At 38.8% G+C, this 15,345-nt stretch overlaps 1 protein-coding gene across 1 annotated transcript; it reads right to left on the bottom strand.

Moving 5' to 3' along the window:
• Window positions 1-9,854: 9,854 nt before the first annotated feature.
• Window positions 9,855-11,570, bottom strand: LOC133732366 (transcription factor bHLH106-like). The gene is made up of 2 exons (XM_062159903.1): window positions 11,010-11,570; window positions 9,855-10,364 (listed from the first exon to the last, which is right to left on the bottom strand). Exons 1-2 carry the CDS (start codon window positions 11,364-11,366, stop codon window positions 9,930-9,932), a joined length of 792 nt encoding a protein of 263 aa, XP_062015887.1. The 5' UTR covers window positions 11,367-11,570; the 3' UTR covers window positions 9,855-9,929.
• Window positions 11,571-15,345: the final 3,775 nt, after the last annotated feature.

The raw sequence follows: 15,345 nt of genomic DNA on the forward strand, positions 1-15,345 counted from the left end.
GTTGCCGCCCAGTTCCAAGTTCACACAACAGAAAATCTTAATTCTGTTGTATAATTTCCACAGCTTGCACTAGCTAGGCCTATCTTAGGGAAGACATTCAAGCAAGCTTCCTCAAACTTTGGTGCTCAGTTTTTCAATCATACAACGGAAATAGTGAAATCCGTTGTACTTAGTACCCCAAATTTCAATGTTTCAAGAGGCAACCAAGACTCCAAAGTGGAGGGAAATCTGCCGCTAAATTTTTTAAGACTCAGACGACGGACAATACTTAATTCCGTTGTGCAATGTAGTTTTGATAAAAAAGTTATCACTTTATTAACATTCACACAACAGAACATCACTAATACCGTTGTACAATCGAGTTTACTTAAACACACAATGGATGATTTCTGTTACGTTGTGTGATTAGTGTTGTGTGATGCAGTTTTTGGTGTAGTGTAACGAAGAAAATACAGTACACTAGGCTGGAGTTGGATAAGTGGCAGAAGCGAGCTTTCAGGGGCAGGCAGATGCAAATGCTCGGAGTTAGAGCAAGGATGGAAGAGCTATTGGATGTCCATCTAACCGAAGCGGTTGTAGTGGAGAAGAGGCAGTTGTTGGCAACCCATCAACAACTTCTTTCGCAGGAAGAGTGTTTCTGGAAGCAGCGATCCAAAGTTCAGTGGCTAAAGGAGGGGGATCGCAATACCAACTTTTTTCATAGGAAAGCTACAAACAGAAAGCGAAAAAATACACTTTGCGGAATGTATAACGAGGAGGGTGAATGGTGTGAGGATGATGAGGGGATGGAGAAGGTTGTAACCTCTTATTTTTCCTCTATGTTTACTGCCTCCGAGATCGATTTTGAAGCGATGAATGATACCTTGGCAGCGATACAGCCCTGTGTTTCTCAGGTAATGAACGAGCAGTTATGTGCACAATATTCTCAAGAGGAGGTGAAGTGTGCATTATTCCAAATGTATCCAACTAAATCACGGGGGCCAGATGGAATGCCTCCTCTCTTCTTTCAACATTATTGGGATACAGTTGGTGGTGATATTACTGAAGCAGTGCAAAGCTTTTTGTGCACAGGTCAGTTATTGAAGGAGATCAATTTTACTCATATTTGTCTTATTCCAAAGGTGAGTAATCCGGAGCATATGTCTGATTTGAGGCCGATTGCACTATGTAATGTGATTTACAAGATTTGTTCGAAGGTTATTGCTAACAGACTGAAGTTGATTTTACCATCTTTAATATCTCCTTTCCAAAGTGCATTTGTGCCCGGGAGATTGATCACAGATAACATTCTCGTGGCGAATGAAGTGGCTCATTTTTTGCATAATAAGAGAGAGGGCAGTGAAGGTTTTATGGCACTGAAACTTGATTTTAGTAAAGCCTATGATAGAATGGAGTGGAGCTTTCTCAAGAAGGTAATGGAGCGTTTTGGATTTGCTTCTAGTTGGATTGAGATGGTGATGCAGTGTGTCACCACTGTAAAATACTCTTTCTTAGTTCGTGGCAAACCCCGGGGACTTGTTTCATCTAGCAGGGGCTTGAGACAAGGTGACCCATTGTCACCTTATCTATTTCTTCTTGGAGCAGAAGGGTTCTCTGCTTTATTGCAACAAAAACAGATGCTTGGATTATTGCGTGGGATTGAGGTATGTAGGGATGCCCCTGCGGTGAATCATCTTTTGTTTGCAGACGATAGTATGCTTTATGCTAATGCTTCACTCGAAGATTGTTACCACATTCAAGAAGTTATTGAGACATATGGACGGGCCTCTAGTCAATTAGTTAATTTTGACAAGAGCTCGGTTGTGTTTAGTAAAAATGTTTCGGAGTTTATGAAGGATGAAATTGCTAGCCTTTTGGGAGTGGAGGTGGTGGAGTCTCATGAGAAATATTTGGGATTGCCAACGTATGTTGGGAGGAAGAAGACTTCTACTTTTCAATTTATCAAGGATAAACTAGCTAAGAAGTTAGCTAATTGGCAGGGTAAAAAGTTAAGTGGAGCGGGCAAGGATATCCTAATACTAGTAGTTGCTCAGGCTTTGCCTACTTATGCAATGAGTGTCTTTCAACTTACAAAGAATTTTTGTGATGATTTGGAACAAATGTGTGCTCGCTTTTGGTGGGGCAGTACTCTTGATAAGAGAAAAATTCATTGGAAAACTTGGAAGGCTTTGTGTAATCCTAAGGAAGAGGGCGGGTTAGTGTTTCGAAGCTTGTCTGATTTTAACACCGCCATGCTTGCGAAACAAGCCTGGCGTGTGGTACACAATTCTCATTCTTTGGTTGCTCGGATATAAAAAGCAAAATATTTTCCAGATACTTCTTTTTGGTTGGCTGAAGCGGCTTCTGCTCCTTCTTTTTCTTGGAGAAGCTTATTTTCTACTAGAGATTTGCTAAAGCAAAGTTCTTATTGGCAGATAGGGAGTGGTGACTCTGTTAATATATGGACAGACTGTTGGGTGCCTGGGCTTCCTAATTATAAACCAGTTGAGAATGTTGTAGCATCTAATGAGGTGCAGCAAGTTGGTGCTTTGTGTCATCATGCTGGGGGGGTGGAATGAAGGCTTAATTCGAAGGGTGTTTCCCTTGGAGGAGGCAGCAGCTATTTTAAGCGTTCCTTTAAGTACGAGTGTTGTTGATGATAGAGTTGTTTGGCGATTGGAAAAGAATGGTAAATTTACGGTGAAGTCTACCTACCGTTTTGGATTTTCTCTTTCCAACTCTAGAAGTCCATTCCAACTTTCTGTGGGAGTGAGCTTTTGGAAGAAAGTATGGAAGGTAGCTATTCCTAATTCTGCTAAGGTGCATATATGGAGAGTATGTCATGATATCCTACCTTCTTTGGAGAGACTGGTTTCAAAAATGGTGGCATTAGATTCCCAGGTTTGTGCCCTTTGTGCTACTGCCTTAGAGTCTACGTTACATCTTTGCCGAGATTGCCCTTTTACTCAGCAGATTATTCATTCTCATGGAGTGCTTAGCCAGGTATGTTACAGTCCTCACACTACACATCTTGGTTTGCTAGAGTGGTTCCGTTTTTGTGTTCATGAACTATCTCTCAAGGATTTGGGTGATTTGATATATATGCTCTGGGGTATTTGGAAGGAACGGAATTGTAGGATTTGGGAGACTAAAAGTGTTACGGCATCTGAGGTATTGTTCATGTCAATGGCCAGATTGCATGATTTTAGAGCTCATAATTTGAAACCTTCTATTGAGCGTTCAGTGAGAATACATCGTTGGTCTACTCCTCCTGTGGGATGGTGTAAGATTAACGTGGATGGGGCTTATAATCATTCTACAACATGTGGAGGCATTGGTTTTGTGGTCAGGGATAGTTTGGGTTGTTTCATGGCTGGTGGAGGTAAACCATTACAGGGTTTGCTTTGCCCTGAGCATGCCGAGGTGTTGGGGTGTAAGATGGCAATTCAGTTTGCGTTGGAACATGATTTTGTTCCTGCTTTGTTGGAAACTGACGCTCAGTTGGTGCAGAGGCAGTTACAGCATCCGGAGGAACTTAACACTTCTGTGTTGGGTCGTATATATGAGGATCTTCGTTTGGTTATTGAGGATCACTCCAATTTGCAGATTGTGAACATCCATCGAAGTGCAAATAAGGCAGCTCATATTATGGCAGCTCATGCTAGTAGTGCATCTCAAGAGTTTTTTTACTTTTCTTCTCCTTCATTTTTGCTTGCTGCATTAGCAGCTGAAGCTACTGTTTTGTAATTGCTCTCAAGTTCAATAAATTTCTGACCTCCTTTCCTTCAAAAAAAAAAAAAAACCATTCAACCAAAACTATACCCGTAGTTTCTCCATAGTGGCGGAACTAAATAGTTGTCATTAGAGGGGCCAAACAAATTAACAATTACAAAGTTTTTTCACCTGTGATGTTTTATATTAGAAAATAAATTGATTAATCATAACTCTTAGAACAAAAAAGGAAATTAACTAAAAAATGGGAGTAAAGCGATATGTTTTAAAAATATTTAATGCCATTGATTTTGAAATTCTAAATATTATGGTCTCTAACCTCATCTAATTACAATTTATTTAAGGAAAAATTAAATTAGATAGTTTCTAACTTTATTCTTGTATTAAATTGGGAGGCCATGTATAGAAATTTGTTGTGTTTATCTAACTATTTATACATAAATAGAATAATATAAGGAAAATATGACTATTTTTTTCTTCTTCTAATGCATAGATGTCTGTTTTGGTCATTTAACCTACCTACAAATTCTAATTTGAAATATAAAATAATAGGGATGTGTATTAAGTGATTAGGGGTGTGTATTTAAAATTTCTCTTGTAGTTATCTATTATTACGATAAATAGCAAAACATTGAAAATGTCAAATTAAAAAGTATAAAAAAACTGACAAGCCAAAATTGTTCTCATGTTGCCGTTTTGTATTTGGTTCAAAGTGAAAAAGAAAAAAAAAACAAAAACATTATGTGTGGCATGACTAGTCTAATTATAATACTAGTCCCAATTAACACTCACAAACATACTTTTATTTTATTATGCGACAAAAACTAATTTTTCAAAAAAGTCCCTCACAGTGCTCCGCAAAACCCGGACTAGTCGGCGTCTAGGGTTTGCAAACTTGTTCTCGTCCGGTGGCGCTCTTTGTCGGCGGTGGTTCGCCTCGCCGGTGAGGGCGGCTGCCGGACGGGGATTCTAAATATGCCTGGGAGCTTCTTGGAGAAGGTTTTGGCTTGGGATTTGGACCTGGATGGCTTGGTGGCGAGTCCGAACAACGGAGCCTCAGGCCGGTGGTTGTGTGTACAGGGGTGGGGCACCTCATCAAGGGATTTCCAGATCCGGCGAGTCGAAGGTGACTGGGCGGCGGTGGAGGTTTCCTGGATCGGGGAGCACGACGTGGTGCAGTGGTTTCTGTGGCGGCGTAGCTTGGTGTGGGGCTTTTGCCACTCCGGGTGTGGCGGCTGGGGTTGTCGAGGCGTGGGTCGTTGGGACGACGTTGGGGTGCGGCGGAGGAGACCACTGGAACTACGCCGGAGTTGTACGCATGGCCGGTCGGCTGAGGAAGATGAAGTTTGGGCTTGGGCCAAACCAATCTTTGCCGGCCCCGAGTTTTGATCCCTTTCCATGGGGTTGTGGGCTGCTATGGTGGGCTGGGGTTCTGCCCTAGTCCATTGCTATGTTGGGCTAGGGTTTAGGCCTTTGGCCCAACCCTAATGTTTTTAGCTTTTGTCTAATTACGATAGTTTTTCTTTTGTTGGGATTTGCCTATTTACTATGCTCTAGTTTTCATAGTTATAGGCTTGCTTTGAATAAGTGAGCATTGGTTGTCTAATGGGTGGTGCTAGCATACCACGTCCTTAACTTGTCTAGAGATGGCAAGGGAAGGTATGTATCCGTGCCATTCTGGCTTGAGTTGAATGAAATGATTGATTTGGTTAAAAAAAAAACATACTTTTATTATTTATTTCCATATTCAAATCTCGTTTAACACTTTAAATTTTTTTTCTTTCATGAAAGCTTTTGAAGAAAAATATGGAGAGAAATGCATTAAAAATTACTTGGTGAATTGTACAAGAACAAAACTATGATGCAAGAGACAAAAAGATTAGATAAAGATATTTCTCATTAATGTAACAAGATCAAGAAACAAATGATAGAAAATCTTCATGTAACCTAAACGAAACAAGTTTGCGGAGCAACATTTAAGACAAACTAGTCTCAATAACAACAAGATAATGAGCAAATTTAATTCTACAACAATAGCTAAAACGCCAGCAACCAAAAGACATGAAAACTTTGTAGAGGAAAAACTGTTTTTTTTTCTTTTCTTTTGAGGGAAAGGAGGTCAAACTTTATTGAGAATTAGAACCATTACAGATGACAACTATTAGCTGCTAATGCAGCTTGAAGAAAAGGAGGAGCTAAAAATAAAAAGTTTCTTCAGAAATAGAACTTGAATATGCTGCCATGAGATGGGCAACTGTGTTTGCATTCCTCTTTGTATGAGTGGCCTTCAAGTTAGCATGGGAGTCAAGAATTAATCTCAGATCATCAAAGAGCCGTCCCAAAGTTGAGGTGTTGTGACCATCCCTGTTAACAAACTGTCCTTGCAAAACTTGTGAATCAGTCTCCAAGATGGCAGGGAGAAAATCATGTTCCAACACAAATCGATCAGCCAAACTGTATGCTATAGCCTCGGCATGTTCTGGTGAAAGTAAACCAACCAAAGCGTTACCATGCCACCTTCGGCTAGCATATTGCCCCTAAAGCCTCTAACTACATAGCCAGCATTGCCTCTCCTTGAAGTATGATTAAAGGAACCATCCACATTCACTTTAAACCACTCCATTAATATTGAAGGAGCTTTCCAACGTAAAACCCTCCTTACTCGAACAGAACTAGCTTTTATGTTGTGGAAACTTAATTCCTGCAGCCTTGAAAATGCCTTAATCAGAATATCAGCAACCTGACTACTTTTATTCTTCCATTCTCTATTGTTATGTTCTTTCCAGACACCCCATAACAAATACATCAAATCACCAAGACACTTCAAAGAGAGCTATTTTGCGTAGAACCCTAACCATTCCAACCGAGGAAGGTGCAAAGCATGAGAGTTATAACATATATATATACCTGGTATATTACAGTATTGGACTGATCGAAGCAATTTCTTGGTGATTGAACAGTCACGACACAAGTGTAAAGTAGTTTCAACAGCATTAGAACAGAGAGGGCAGATCATTGTTTCCAAGTCCACTCTCCTGGACACCAAACGTTCCGTAGAGGGCAATATGCAATGACAGACTCGCCACATATGGATTTTAGAAGAGCTCGAAATTTTCACTTTCCACATTTTCTTCCAGAAACTTGTACCCACTGTGAGATCAAAAGGATAGCGAGAAGAGGAGGTAGAAAATGAAAAATGATAAGCAAGGAGTTTACTGTGAACTTACCACTCTTATCAAGATGCTAGACAGCTCTATCTTCTACAACTCTTGTAGATAATGGAATAGCTAATATGGCATTAGCCTCCTCTACCAAAAAATTAGTCCGGACTAAAGCAGCACACTCCTGTACTGCTCATCGATCAAATCACTCACAAAATGAATATTATGTGACACAACCTGATCATTACTAGGTTTGAAATTTGGTACACCCGGAAGCCAGGAATCATTCCATACATTCACATCTCTACCATCTCCTAGCTGCCAATAGGTACCCTTCCGTAACATATCTCTAGTTTAGAAGATGATGTGCTCATGTTATCCTATATTTCTTTGCCTCTTAATCTTGGTATATATGCTTATTTCTCTTTATTTATGATTCATTTATGTTATTTTAGTATTTCTGTAGGTTTGTTTCATAGAAAGATGAAAAGAAGTTTAAATGAGCTAACTAGGATTGAAAGGAAATGCATGTGTAATCCCATGTCCCAGAATCTGCCTGTGCAGAACATCCTATTTCAACGAATTACTGGGAGTTACTCAGACTGAATCAGACAATGAGTCTTATATCATTGGAAAGCTACGGATGTCTACTTTCTGTAGAATTTTACATATCTCAATTTCGATACTTCTAGAGAAAGTTATGATTGTTTGATTGAAGATATGTTAAAACAGGAAATCTGCTCGGGAATTTACAAACATTTGTGGAGAACTTAAGTTTCGTGGCACAAGATCGTCAATCCTAATGTTTCAAGGAAGTTAATTCAGATGAGGATTCAAGGATGTACTTATTCCTACTTTTACTGAAGAGATTTCAAGGTTTTCCCATACCAAATCAAGAAAGGAATATAACGTCTTACAAGGAAACTTAAAAGCCGAAGATGAGAATCGACCCTATATAAGGGAGCATGAATTTCACATGAGGACATCTCCGGAGCACATTGAAGATGCCTAAGGAGTAGAGACGACTCATCCAACTTCCATTTTTTTCCCTTTCCATTCTCTTTATGTTTTTGCTAAACCTTTTTCTAAGGGTTAAGATGATGTCTTAGCATGATTGTTTATGTACCTTGATATTTTATTCATGGATTTATAGATTCTTTATGATGATGAATGCTTAATCACTATTTGGATTTATGCTTTCGTTCTTTGATTGATCACCTTAGGGGTTTGGATTTAGTCATTGGAAGACAAATTTGAAGTAGAGATGCTATATAATTTGATTGGCTTCTTGTGATTAAGTGTGGTAAATTACATTATTACTTGAAAAAGAATAACGGTTTGCTTGATTCTCTTGTTTTCTAGAACATAATGAATCCTTGCATGTTAAATTTATACCTGAGAAGGATAGACTGCATAGCTAGGGTATAAGATCTTTACATGAGAGGGAGAGCATCATACACTTGAGGAAAACTATGGTCTAGAGTACTGAGAAGGACTTAGATACGAGAATTATCATATAGAGAAACAAAATAATCTGTTAGTTTTGCATCGAAACATAAATAGGATTGTTAGTGATTGATTCCGAAACCCTAGGTTCCATCATCTTTGCTGTTCAACTTATAAACTTTGTTTGTTTGTTTGTTTCTTTATTTTCACACAATTTCTTTATTTGAAAACCTCAAAACCATATATCTTTTTCTTAATTGTTTATGTGATTTGTGTTCTTAATTTGAATTAATTGAGTTAGGATTTAAATTGATTATCAATCCTCGTTTGAAATGACCTCGTACTTGCACACTATACTAACGACGATTCGTGCGCTTGCGAGTTTTAATTAAAATTTCATAACAGAAGATACTTCTCCATGAATTAGACGGTGAAGCATGAGGTCCCATAGTCCAAAGAAATCTTCTGGAAAGTAGTGAGCCTTAAAAATCCGAGCATTCAAAGAAAGAGGTTGAAAAACCACCCTCCAAGCCTGCTTAGCTAGAATTGCATTATTAAAATCAGTCAAACTACGAAACCCTAATCCCCCTTCCTCCTTAGGGTTACTAAGAGCTTTCCAAGTTGTCCAATGGATTTTTCATTTATCCACAATAGTACTTCTCCACCAAAATCAAGCATACATTTGCTCTAGATCTTCACAAAAGCTTTTCGTTAGCTGAAAGACACTCATAGCATACATAGGAAGAGCTTGAGCCACAACCCTTATAAGAATGTCCTTTCCTGCTCTGCTTAAAAGCTTGCCTTGCCAATTAGAAACTTTCTTGGCCAAATTCTCCTTGATGTACTGAAAAGTAACTGTTTTTTTCCTCCCCACATAAGTAGGCAGCCCCAAATATTTTTCATGAGAGACAACAATTTCAACACCCAAGAGACTAGACACATCCTCCTGCAGATACTCTGGAACATTTTTACTGCAAACCACAGAGCTTTTCTCAAAATTAACTAACTTACCTCAAGCTCTCCCATAGGTTTCAATGACGTCTTGTATCTAATACCAATCCTCTAAAGAAGCATTAGCATAGAGCATGCTGTCATCCGCAAATAGTAAATGGTTAACAGAAGAAGCTTCACTACAGATTCCAATAATCAAGAGAAGGCCTGCGGCCTACTTCTGCCGGAGTAAGGCAGAAAATTCCTAAGCTCCAATAAGAAATAAATATGGAGATAAAGGGTCTCCCTGCCTTAAACCTCGAGTTGGTATCACAAAGCCTCTAGGTTTACCGCATACCAAAAAAGAATATCTTACAGAAACAAACACATTGCATTACCATCAGGGATAAATTTAATAAAGGCTCTCATATAAACTTCGCCAAAACTCAAAAGAGACAAAAGGAAAGACTGTGAAATCCAAACCATATCTATATATATTGAGCACTCGATAAACCCCATCTATAAATCATTTTCATCTTCATTTGTTCTCATGGGAATTAATCAAAAACAAACCCACACAAATTCAAAAAAGAAGCTAAGATAAAATATAATCAAAGACAAAATCAATATTGAAAATTAAAGTATTGCAATCAGCTAGTAAAATGTATAAATCAAAATAGGCTAGACGAGTAACGTTGGATCTAATACACGGCGACGCCTTTTTGATCTCTCACTAGAGTTCGAGCGTTCTAATAAAGACTTGAATGCATTCTGCAAGAAGGGAACTGATTCAATTGTGTGATCTTTATCCGCGGCAACAATAAGTACACTGCGGATTCTTCCTCCGAGAGTTGCCATTTCAGCTTTAAGTGTCTTCAAGTGGAGGGATTTTAGTATTTCAATTAGATCGGATAGGAGTTCTGGTCGGTCCTCGCAGGACAATGATGCTTTGAAAATAATTCCTCCATTGCTCGAATAATCATCCTCACCCGAGGAAAGTACAGTAATTTCATCAGTTTCAGAAGGGAATGTTTCGAGTTCTGAGATTTCTGACATTTGTTGTTTCAGTTCTTTCACTCGTTCAACCACCTTTGCTAACAGCGAGGCTTTGTCTGTCTGAGATTACAAAAAGTTACGAACAAAAAGGATAAGAATAAGAGAACCCTAATGAAAAAGTTAACCAACTTTCCCAAATTACCATTGATCATTGTTTTTTTTATATTTGGAATCTGATATATATTGCTGTGGCACAGTGCCGATATTTATCTTTAATAAAGCCTCAAACAGTTGGGATCCAAGTTCTCAGAATCCATTCCTAATTAAAGTACTGTTTATAAACGGAATTAATATAATTGTAATTATGTACACAAACCATTAATAATCCAATACAATTCAACGAGGAATATAATTTCTTAACGTCAAGGACTATATATGGTCAAAAAAGTCTAGGATTCCAATTTCAGCAGCAGTACTCTCAATCCTTTTTGTCAACTTTGTCTGAGCAAGCAAACGTACAGTAGGTACTACAACTAGTCAACAAAGCAAACTAGATTTTGTCGACAGTCGACAGATCTAAGACAAAAAGAGCGGAGACTAATTGAGGAGTCTGAGAAACTCAGTTCGCCAAAAAAAATCAAACCAAAACGAAAAATACAAGCAATCAAGTTAATTCTCATATACCCCAGCTAATTAAGCGAGTACAAGATGATCGACGTATGGATATGCAAATTAATTCAGAAAAAAAAAAAAAAAAAAACGTACCTTGGAATTACAAGGAAGAAGTGCCCGAAGCTTATCGAGGTGTGAGTTAATTCTCTCTCTCCTTCTCTTCTCGGCCTCCTTGTGATTGTTGAGAGCAGCAAGGGCTCTGTCGTGAGGTGTAGTAGTAGTATCAGTACTAGTAGTACTGAGTACCCCAGACCCCTCCAGATTATTCAAGGGGTAATTATTACTGTAATAAGAGGAGGAGCTGCAAAAGCTGTGCTGCATAGGAACAGCTGAAGCTGAAGATGAGAACTCACAATTAGCTACTCCTCCGGGAAATGATCCATAGGGATGACCGTTGATTAAGCCGTTTTGGGCAAGAAAGCGGTAGAGTTCTTGGTTTTCAGGCTGCATCGAATTTGCTATGGCGGTCGCGGTTCTGATGGATGATCGATGATGATGGAGTCTTCTTGACTGGTTGCTCTATTTTATCCTAGCAAGCAAGCGTGCTTTTGACCGAGGGAGCTGGTACAGTTGTGAGTGGAATGAATAATGAAAAGTTTTGGAAAGCTTCTTTTTTCCAAAAAAGTGTTGGAAAGCTTTCGGTGGTTTAAGCTTTTGTCTCTAGGGTTTTATGTATATTTATATCCATCCGGGATGTGATTTTATACCGTCGGGATAATCTAACGGTTTACAAACGTTGAAGGCAGCACAAAATGCCAAAATATGATCGCATGCGCGCGCCCCCGATCTCTCTCTCTAGATCTCTTAAAGGCCAATAAGCTGTATGGTTCTGCCAAGCAGCATCGGATCCATATACCACCATAGACCTCTTCAAATCCACTTTTTCATGCCCGAGCAGAACACCAACGTATACGCGCGCCCTAGCTCATCTCCAACGAACTCTGCGAAGCATGACCCAACACCGACACGTAGTTTAGGTTTAGAAATTTTTGGGTGTTGTCATTAGTGCTCCTGCATAAGCTAATAGAAGCGAAGAAGGCAGAGATTGGCATTAAACCATTAGAATATTGCTGCCTTGAAGGTTTGAAGAACTACAAATTATGGTCGTAGGCGGCTTGGCATACCAGGAGTTTCATGTGGATTTTAATGAAGTCTAATACATAATGAATCACAATTACCAATTAGAAGATTTAGCTTGCATTACATGAGGAAGCTTTGCAACATGCTTTCAAGACATCAAGTTCAACCAAATATTTAGAGAAGCCAACTTTGCCGCTGATCCCTTGATAAAAATGGGTCATAACCTTGGTGCAAGTCGTGTTTGGAGCCATGATCTCTCCAGTGCCACAACTGCTGTTGCTTTATTTGATAGGCTAAATTATGGATGCCCTAGAGACTTCTCTGTTTAGTAGTTAGTTTGTTTGCTTGTAGTTCTTTTCTTATAAAAAAAAAAAAAAAGCTCGAAATTTTATTTTCTTTAGTAAAAAAAAAAGAAAAAGAAAATAATTATGCCTTCCTTATATTATTATTATCATTATTATTTTTTTAGAGAGGCCAATACACTGCAGCCAGTCGCTTAATCTTCAATTGAGAATCAAGGATTAGCCCCTTTAAGACAGACTAGACATTTGCAGAAGAAATATAGGGAGGATAAACATATAGAGACAGAGAGTACAAAATAATTTAATTAGTTGCCATAGCTTTCTGGCCTCCAACCTTCAAACCAATATATCCCAAAGCATGTTGACTCCCTTTCACCGCCATCAAGCAACATGGAACACCAAGAGCCTCTGAAAGATCCACTCTTGAAGGCTATCCTAGACACAATCAAGGCGCGGAGAGGCTATCACTGGAACCTCCCGAGGACAGGGCACAAGAATCTAAATTTCAAGACAGCACCACCAAGATTGAGGACTATGAATGGCTGGAACCTGGGTGGATCGTCCAGGAAAGGCACATGCCTGGAGGAAGGATTTACCAAGTAAGATGTATATAAGATTAAGAATTGGGTGCGGCTATTGCCACCCTACAATTTTCTTTGTTCACCCTACTTGCTCATTACACCCTACATTTTAATTTTAATTATTAAATTTACTTATTTAACCCATTTATCTTTTCTCAGACCAAAAAAAAAAAAAAAAACCCATTTCTCTTTCCAAGAATATTCTTATATGACAAATCAAATTAAAAAATAAATATTTTTAGCGAAAATCTCTCATTTAATTTATACTCATAAAAAAATTATAATTTATTAAAGTTTCCTAATAAAATCATAATATGATTTACTCCCATTTTTTTAATTTTTTCTTTCAATTTCAATGTTCTCTATTTCAATCTATGTAAAAAGATTAGTAAATTTACAAGGATTAAATACTTGTTACTCCTCAAACTTTTGCCTGAAAAACAGTTTAGTCCCTCGCCTTTCAAATTAAACTGGATAGTCCTTATTCTTTCTAATTCTCACACAACAAGTCCAAAACAGGTCTAAAATGACTATTCTACCCCCAAGATCCTTTTTTTATTTTTTCCTCTCTCTTTTTTCAATTTCTCCCTCTTTTTTTATTTATTTTTTCTGCTTTTCTCTCTCTCCCTCTCCACAGATCGATCTTCTCTCTCTTTTTCAAGTAACTTAGTCTTCCGCAAAATGTAACACATATCAGCAAACAAAAGATTACCTAAAACTGCATCCAAAGACCTCAAATTGGCAATGGGATCATCCCCAACCAACACCGAAAACACCGAAATCTTATCAAAAGCAGTCCCTGACCTCTGTGTGGTCAGCAACAGCTTGATATCCCCACTCTTCCCTTTCGAAGCCTCGTAATCCGCCGTGTACTGTGCCATCAACCTCTCTCCAAGCTTTCGCTTCTTGGCCACCTCACCACTCCACTCCTCGTCACTCCTTGCCTCGGCTTTCTTCATCTTCCCGACCACTTTGCCTTCCAATTCTTCAGCTTCTTCGTACCAAACTCCAATGTTGGTGGCTGAAATCAACGGTAGCTTCGGAAGATTCTCAAAGGTCTTTGCTTTTTCACTGTTGCTGGTGACATCAGGGAGTGAAGGAAAAGGGGGTTTCGAAAGATTGGGCCTTTCATTGGGTTTGAAGTTCTGGGTGGTGTTTCGATTTTGGGGTTTGGAATTCTGGGTGTTCCGGTTCTGGGGTTTTGAGGGTTTAGGCCTCTGTTGGGGTTTTTTTGGGGTTGCGGAAATCAACATCGTTGAAGCCTGAAGAATCAGAGGGAGGGAGAGAGGTAGAGAGGCCGAGGGAGGAAGCGAAGGAGGCTATGTCAATCTTGAGGTGCTCGATGTTGTTGTTTGTGGGTTTCTTAGATTTCTTTCTATCCGCCATTGCTGGCTGTGGAAGATTGAAAAAAGAGAGAGAAGATCGATCTGTGGAGAGGGAGAGAGAGAAAAGCAGAAAAAATAAATAAAAAAAGAGAGAGAAATTGAAAAAAGAGAGAGAAAAAAATAAAAAAAGGATCTTAGGGGTAGAATAGTCATTTTAGACCTGTTTTGGACTTGTTGTGTGAGAATTAGAAAGAATAAGGACTATCCAGTTTAATTTGAAAGGCGAGGGACTAAACTGTTTTTCAGGCAAAAGTTTGAGGAGTAACAAGTATTTAATCCAATTTACAACTATGATCAATGAAGAAGATATTGATTTTTTTTTCTTCGTGTTTTAAATTTTTATTTTCAGTGTTCACAAAGAATATTGCAAAGATTTTGATGAAGTTAAAGGTAATGGTTTTGTGAATTGAATAATGAATTAACGAAGAGGAGGCAACAAAAAGACAAAAAATAGTAGAGAGAGAGAGAGGCACCAGAGTCGTCTGGGGAGAGAGAGAGAGAGACGCCAGAGTTGTCTGGGGAGAGAGAGAGACGACGGAGTCGTCTGGAGCGAGGGAGAGAGACGCCGGAGTCGTCTGAGTAGAGAGAGAGAGACGCCGGAGTCATCTGAGTAGAGAGAGAGAGACGCCGAAGTCGTCTGGGGAGAGAGAGAGAGAGAGAGAGAGAGAGAGAGAGAGAGAGAGAGAAGAAAGAGAGTGGTAATTAATGTTGTAATTTATTAATTAGGCTTAGGGCAAAATGGTCATTTAGCGTTAAACTGTGTAGGTGGGAACAAAAATCTGTTGCTGGGGTAAGTGGGCTAATCTTTTCTTAATTTGGTGCTTTGGGTCAAGGACCCTAAAATGAACAAACCATGCAATCAATTTGAAAAACAGTGAAAAATCATGTTGTTTTTTTTTTTTTGAAAAGGGGCCTTGACCTAATTTAATGCACAAAAGTGGCCAAACATTAACCCACTCTCCCCAATAACAGACTTTTATTCTCACTAACCCATTTAATTATGAAATGTCACTTTCAACCTTCAAAGAATTATAAAATTACAAATCATTCATAAAACCAGAAATGCTCTATCTCTCTCTCT

This window comes from Rosa rugosa, chromosome 2, assembly GCF_958449725.1.
Source record: "Rosa rugosa chromosome 2, drRosRugo1.1, whole genome shotgun sequence".
In the NCBI taxonomy this organism is placed as follows: domain Eukaryota; kingdom Viridiplantae; phylum Streptophyta; class Magnoliopsida; order Rosales; family Rosaceae; genus Rosa; species Rosa rugosa.